Source organism: Sinocyclocheilus rhinocerous, unplaced genomic scaffold (assembly GCF_001515625.1).
Source record: "Sinocyclocheilus rhinocerous isolate Xijiao unplaced genomic scaffold, SAMN03320098_v1.1 scaffold1065, whole genome shotgun sequence".
In the NCBI taxonomy this organism is placed as follows: Eukaryota; Metazoa; Chordata; class Actinopteri; order Cypriniformes; family Cyprinidae; genus Sinocyclocheilus; species Sinocyclocheilus rhinocerous.
In genome coordinates, this window is record NW_015628720.1 from 37,961 (window position 1) to 45,867 (window position 7,907).

At 37.0% G+C, this 7,907-nt stretch overlaps 1 protein-coding gene across 1 annotated transcript in view; it reads right to left on the minus strand.

Annotated features, from left to right (window-relative positions):
• frem1a (Fras1 related extracellular matrix 1a) overlaps positions 1-7,907 on the minus strand; it is a 41,813-nt gene that overhangs the window by 7,191 nt on the left and 26,715 nt on the right. The window contains exons 20-31 of the mRNA XM_016550072.1: positions 6,532-6,739; positions 5,543-5,687; positions 5,298-5,439; positions 4,228-4,423; positions 3,607-3,871; positions 2,169-2,586; positions 1,649-1,850; positions 1,427-1,571; positions 1,068-1,197; positions 904-973; positions 614-760; positions 271-473 (exon numbers count right to left, since the gene is read on the minus strand). Of these exons, the coding sequence (XP_016405558.1) occupies positions 271-473; positions 614-760; positions 904-973; positions 1,068-1,197; positions 1,427-1,571; positions 1,649-1,850; positions 2,169-2,586; positions 3,607-3,871; positions 4,228-4,423; positions 5,298-5,439; positions 5,543-5,687; positions 6,532-6,739 (2,271 nt within the window). The remainder of the gene's footprint in view (positions 1-270; positions 474-613; positions 761-903; positions 974-1,067; positions 1,198-1,426; positions 1,572-1,648; positions 1,851-2,168; positions 2,587-3,606; positions 3,872-4,227; positions 4,424-5,297; positions 5,440-5,542; positions 5,688-6,531; positions 6,740-7,907) is intronic.

Genomic DNA, 7,907 nt, shown 5'->3' on the forward strand with positions numbered 1-7,907 from the left:
TTTTTTTAGCAGGTACGAGCTGTAATGGCGCAGCTCTATTCTGGAAGAGGGGGCGGGGAGCAGCAGCTCATTTGCATTTAAAGACACAGGCCCAAAAAACAGCTCGTTTCTGCTTCCACTCAAAATAAGCATTTTCAAAATGATATAATAAATCTGTGGATTTTGAGCTGAAACTTCACAGACACATTCTGGGGACACCAGAGACTTATATTACATATTGTAAAAAGGGGCATAATATGTCACCTTTAATACTAGTTTGTATTGACTTACCACTTTCCCATTCCCAATGACTCTGAGTCTTTTCTTTGTAGCAGTGGGAGCTTGAACTATTATATCACCGTCTCCTCTGATGTAGCCCTGAGAGAAAGGTAGAGTCTCCACCTGGATGGAGCCGTGTTGAGGATACGGCCCCGGCTGCACCTCTCGGCCCTGAAGACCAGTGTCCGCTTTAAACCGGCTCTCTCTGCACTGCCCTTTACAAACAGCCAACAAATCATCTTACTACACACATAACCTGTGACGTTTCATCATTGTGGAAAAAGTATGATTTTTGCTCTTTTCGTTAAAGGAATAGTTCACCTAAATTTTGGTCTTCTGGACAACGTGCACTAACCATTTGTGTCCTTTATGAAGATGGTGGCTTTTGAGTTGACTTTCAGCACTGCACCCACGGGAGAGACCAAATTAACCTCAAATTTCTCATCAGCTTCCTCTAAAGAGTCCTGAACAATCTCCACTTTCCAAACTCGACTGACCACCCCTGGAAACAGACACCGTTGAAGTTCTGTCATCATTCATTTAGGTTTTGAATTAGCTTCTGTTTTACATCTCAGTTCATTGTTTATTTGTATAAACGGGTTATATTCCCACAATAAATCCCCATGTTGGTGGATTACAAAAGACCTGGGTCAAACTGAATCAGAGATGAAGCCGGTATAAAGTCTTTTCCAGCAGATGCTGTTAGTTCTTTCACCTATGGAAAATGAAAAATGCATATTCAAATCCTTTATTCTTCTTCACAAAAGAATAAAAAGCAACCAAATACACCATAACAAATAAAGCTATACCTGTACAGTCACATAAGACGAGTCCTGCACATTCCCCTTCCTCTGGATGGTCAGTGAGACTGACCCTTGACTCTCACATATTACATACTCAGTCCTGCTCAGATGCACACTGGCCCAGCTGAACTCCAGTCTGACAGAGAGAATAACATTACACATCCTAACATACACAAACAACGTGTCATCCAAGTGTATGGATGGAGGTGTAACGCTTCATTAAAACATTAAGAAATACTCACAAATACTTATTGCTACTAGAAAAGGTGATTTATGGACGATAAGGTCTAATGAAATTAAATAACTCGGTCACTAATCCTGCAAGAAAACAAAATCAAAGCAACATTTCAAAGCCCAGGGTTTACTTGTGAGAGGCTCCGGTGTTTCCCAGCGCATCAGAAACAGCAAACTCCAGACTGTCGGTTAAAGCATCCAGAGCAGAGTTTATGATGTAGACAATATTCCTTCTGTTCAGATCCTTCTGAGAGAAACGCTGCCTCACAAACTCACCTACAGACAGAGTTTACATCATGTGAATACATTAACACAGACAGACAGACAGACAGACAGACAGAGAGATCTCTCACCACTGGTATAATTTTCCAGGTATCCAAAGTACGGCGCTCTGAGGATGTGATAGATCAGATCAGCTTCTGCTGAGTTCAGATCCTGAGCCTTGAGCTCTCTGGAGGAAATGAAGATCCCATAACGACCATCTTTGAGGAGCTCCACTTTCCACAGTGTTTCCAGCACTGCTATCTGCGGAGCGACGCTGTCTAGAGCTTCAATCTGTGGCAGACACACACACACACACACACACACAATCACTGCAGTATTAAAAGATGATTACAGGACAAGTGCTCAAAATCTGGAGGATAACCTGTATCATCATTATACTGTATATCATCATATCGCCCAGCACAAAAACTTCCTCTGCGTATAATCACTAAAGCACAGACAAAACAGTAAAGACTTCCTGTAAAGCTGTGTTGTGAAAAGTGCTATACAAATACATTTTACTTGACTTGATATCCGTTGAATATGCATTTTTAAAAAAATTATAAAATATCCTAAAAACAGGTACAACAAAAAATGATTTTAACTAACTTGCAGTGTGAAGAAGACAGGCTCTGTTTGCACTTTTCCGTCCAGCAGGAAGCCTCTCTCTGTGCTGTCGGAGGCTGTGAATCTGAAGCGATCGATCTGAGAAGCTCCTCCAGAGTGTTTGTATGCAACATCCAGATCCCGAATATTCTGCTGGGTGAAATTACTGCCAGCGAGCAGCGGCTGCCCCTTCAACAGCAGCTGGCCGTACTGAGGAGGCTGCAGCACGCTGAAGCTCAAGGCAGTGTGTGGGCTGTCAGGGTCAGACAGGAATAAAGCATCAAGGGTCAAAGTCATGCTGGAGCCCTGAGGAACCCGCAGACCGGTGTTACGCACTAGTGTGGGCAGAACCTTATCGGTCATCTCCACTGCGATCTCCAGGGTCCCGTTGCGAGTTGATATGCCATTGCTGACCACAAACCTATGGATAATGTAGACATATGGACGTAATGAGTAAAGACACAAAACACAAATCAATAAGCCTTATGCACAGGCATTCAATAATGCACAGGTACTAAACAAAAACAACTATATATTTATATATATATATATATACACACACACACACACACACATCTAAAACTATAAAATAGGTGAGCAAAGACTTGTAAAAAGTAATCTCACATATTGGTCATATTTCACCCCTAAATAAATAAACAAATAAAAAAAGTAAGTAGTAAAAGTAAAAATTTTACTTTGCAATTATCATATTATATCATATTACAAGTCTCATGTTACATTAATGTAATTTTAATATTTAGTGACAGTTACAGTACTGACGACTTGTGTGTCAAATGTGCGGATTAATTAATGTTCCCAAAACAGGCTAATATATTATAAATATTAATAAATGTTATTTCATAAAATAAATAAATAAAAGAGGAAAAATCAGAAGTTTTACTTTGCAAAAAGAAAGTGAAACAACACTTAGGAAAAAAAAATATTGTGTAAAAAGTTTATATATTTTTTATGTAAAAAATAATATATAAAGCAAAATATAAATTGTGTCATATTATATTAATATTACATTATTAGTATCTTAATCATTAATTATAATGAAAATAATGTGAAATTCCTAAACAGGCTTCATTTTCTTTATTATATGTTAGAAATATTTTGTAATAAAATAATTAAACAAATAAACAAGAAAAATAAGAAATTTTAATTTGCAAAAAAAAAGCAAAGCAACACTTAGGAAAAAATATTGTGTAAAAAGCATATATATTTTATTTATTTATATACTTATGAATACATATTATATAAACTACATTAATATTATTTTAATATTTAATAATTCATTATCATGAATATAATGTAATAGGCTTCACTTTCTTTAAATATTATAAATATTGTTTTTATTATTTATGCTTGATTTTAGAGTGAAGTATGATTTAAAATCTTAATTAATATATAACACTATGTCCTTGCATGGGGTCCTTACCGCAGGGTCTCTTTAGGTGAAGTGGCTCTGTTGTCATGTACGTAACACACCAGGTTTGCTGCTACGTCCAGCTGACTGAACGACTGGATTTGCACTCCGGTGTGTTTGATGTACTCCACATGTCCATGTGCTGGAGGTACGGTGATAATGTACAGCAGCTCCTCCGGCTTGTCAGTGCCGTCTACAGCCAGCAAGACGTCTGTGGTGAGGATCACACGCTCCCCGCGACTCGTCCTCACGGGCTTCAGGAACAATGCTATGTCTCCTGGAGAGAAGCACAAAACAGACTCGAAATGATGAATAATTTGCGGATAACTCTTGGAATATAGTATGCATATCATCAGGAAAATACGTTCATATCAAATACTTGTTACTTTTAATGTAGGATTTACTCATAAATTAATAGTAAATTTCATAAATGATTACAAAGAAATGGCAAGTAACACTGAATTAAAAGTGAAACTGAATTAGAATGACTGAAATTTCTTTTAAAACATGTTCAATCTTTATTTACATCAATTTTTACAGTGCTGGGAAAAAAATCCAAATAAACAAAGAAAACTACAATAAACTAAATACACTTACTCAAAGTGAAAACATGAGAATAAAGCAGCAGCCCACCTTTCTCCAGCTCTTTGACTGTGATGTGGAAGTGCTGCGCAGGAGAGCGGTTCTTGCCGTCCAACAGGTGGAAGATAAAGACGTCAGCAGCGGCTGCGCCAGGATGACCGGTGTGAAGGTAACGTAACAGGTTCATCTCCAAAACCTGCTGAGAGCAGTTCATTCCTGCTGATACAGACACCCAGTCTGTGCCTACCTGAGGAACAGCAAACAACCAGTGTGTCAGTGGCTTAAAGGAACAGTTCACCCAGAAATGAAAACATGCTGAAAATATACTCAGACCATCCAATATGTAGATGAGTTTGTTTCTTCATATGAACAGATTTGGAGAAATTTATCATTTAAATCTCTTGCTCACCAATGGATGCTCTGCAGTGAATGGGTGCCGTCAGAATGAGAGTCCAAACAGCTGATAAAAACATCACAATAATCCACAAGTAATCCACACCACTCCAGTCCATCAGTTAATGTCTTGTGAAGAGAAAAGCTGCGTGTTTGTAAGAAACAAATCCATTACTAACGTTGCTTCTGGCCAAAATGTGAGTCCATCATGTTTTAATCAGCTGTTTGGACTCTCATTCTGATGGCACCCATTCATTTTGGGATCTGGGATCTCTTCCAATGAAGAAAGAAACTCATCTACATCTTGGATGGCCTGAGGATGAGTACATTTTCAGCAAATTTTCATTTTTGGGTGAACAATTCCTTTAAGGTGCACTCACACCAAGGACAATAACTATAACAATAAAGATTGTTCTACACCACACCACAATCATAATGATAATGACACCATTGAAATCACTATATACATAAAACATTGACAGCCGATCCGAATCTACTCGAATCAGTGAGCTTAAGCATTTAAAGCAGGAGACGACATAACTGCAGTGTGTGTTCATAATAAACAGAACCATATTTTCTTAGTGTGAAGAACATTTTGTGTACTGGAAAGGTTCCATGGAACCACAGATGACAATAAAGAACCTTTATGATACAAATTGTTCGTTTTAAGGTGTAAATAATGATCATACAAGGATATTTGATATGTTTTGCAGATTGAGTAAACTGACCTTCATCTGAATGACACCATGACTTGGGACGCTCTCGAACACATAGATAATGTCGGAGGACGGAGTGTCTTTGTCGTGAGCGCTGAGCACAGCACTGGAGATCAGCCTGGACTCCCCAGCCTCCATCTCAATCCCAGTGTTCCTGTGTTTTGGAGTTTTTTTCAAAGAGATTTACCACTTAAACTAATTTATTAATGGCTAACAGTAGAGGATGATTTACTGCAATGACATTAATTTGCAGTTACCGTATAATCTGCGGCTCCTCATCATTGACAGGCAGTACTTTGACTCGCAGGTGTTTCTGGAGCTGGTGTTTCCCGTCGGAGAGCTGAACAATAAATCCATCCTGCTCACTCTCAGAGTCATCGTGCACGTACATCAGAGTCATGCCTGAGGACAGAGTTACACAAACAGACTTTATTGTTGATATACGCTTCTAATTGATCAAGAAAAGACACATTAAACTGATCAAAAGTGACAGTTAAAACATTTACAATGACATATAAGATTTCTATTTTACATAAAATCTTTTCTTTTATATGTTTTATTAAAGGGGTCGTATGATGTTGCTAAAAAGAACATTATTTTGTGTATTTGGTGTAATGAAATGTGTTTATGCGGTTTAAGGTTAAAAAAACACATTATTTTCCACATACTGTACATTATTGTTTCTCCTCTATGCCCCGCCTTTCTGAAACGCGTAGATTTTTACAAAGCTCATCGGTCTGAAAAGCGAGGTGTGCTGTGATTGGCCAGCTATCCAGTGCGTTATGATTGGCTGAATACCTCAAGCGTGTGACGGAAATGTTACGCCCCTTGCCATATTGTGATGATGCAGTGTCCCGGCCGGACCGATGATTCAAAAACATGAAAACCCATTATAAATATATAATGGGCATTCGTTGCATCCAGTGGGGACATAATTATGGATTATAATGACTTATACTGTCTTTTTACGCATTGCGTTGCATATCGCACCACGTAAACATAACACCATGTCTGAATTTGTGATCGGAGAAATGACAAAGAACAAGCGCTACTAGCATATTAGAATCATGAAGGACACTGAAGACTGGATTAATGATGCTGAAAATTCAGCTTTGCATGACAGGAATAAATTACATTTTAAAATATATTGAAACTGTAATAATATTTCACAATTTTACTGTTTTTAGTGTAGACCATACAATTTGGACTTGGAGGGGGGATGGGCATAAAAGTCTTTTTGTAGTACCATTCCTGAGGTCGTCCATGGTGAAGTGCTCCACAGGGATCTCAGATCCAGGCTTGTAAAGTGTCACATCATTGCCGTGTGGCACGCTCATGATGGAGCCGTGCTGAGGCTGCTGGACTATGCTGAACATTAAACGCTCTCTGGGAACATCAAGGTCCACCGCACTGATTATAGATGGGTCCAGCTCTTTCATGTCTCCCTCCCGAACCTAAAAGACAAAACCCTGGTCATCACAACTGAATTAACTACAGCAAAGTTTCTTTATATAGACAGACTATGCCATATGTACAGTATAAACCTAATCATTTGTTTTTTTTCACTTACTGTTATATACTGTTATATATATACATAGCTGTTATATATCCAGCTAATAAAATATGTTCTAAGAACGTTTTGCTAAAGTTAAAAATAGAACATTTCTGAATGTTCTCTGAACATTCAAACCATCCAGTTTTTTTAAATGCTTTAAAACGTTTTTTCTTGGCTATGTAAATGTTAATGGAACATTTCATTAGATTATTTTGTAAAAAATTATGGGAACATTACTCTTGAATGTACTTTCTGAAACAAGTAGCAACATTTAAAAAACATTAGACAGGTATCTAACTAAAACGTTTCAGAAAAAAAAAATTTCATGAACAATATACTGTATAAATAATCTTTTTAAGCTAACATTTTGACAACATTAATAAATACCAGATAACTTTGAACAAATGTTCTGTTAACATCACTGGAAGAAATCACAACTTTGAGAGAACTTTACCAGAACATTAGCCAAAGTTCTCTCATATGAACTGACTAGAGCAATGTTTCTTGATAAAGATCATGCCAAAGTATAAACACAAAAACCTAATTGTTTTATTCAGTTACTCAGCTGTGCTATATATGCAGCTAATTTGTTCTAAGAACGTTTTTTAACATTCCATTAAGTTTACTACTGAATGTTTTAGGAACGTTTTGCTAATGTTCTCAATAGGTTATAAAAATGTTATTTCTGAATGTTCTCTGAATGTTGAAAACATCCTTTTTTTTTACTGCAAATATTAAGGGAATATTACAATTGATAATTTTGCAAACATTAGGGGAACGTTACTTTTGAATGTCTTCTGAACCATTCTGAATCAAGTGATAACATTTGTGACCCTGGAGCACAAAAGCAGTCTTAAGTCGCTGGGGTATATTTGTAGCAAAAGCCAAAAATACATTGTATGGGTCAAAATTATCAATTTTTCTTTTATGCCAAAAATCATTAGGATATTAAGTAAAGATTATGTTCCATTAAGATATTTTGTAAATTTCCTACCGTAAATATATCAAAACTTAATTTCTGATTAGTAATATGCATTGCTAAGAACTTCATTCGGACAACTTTAAAG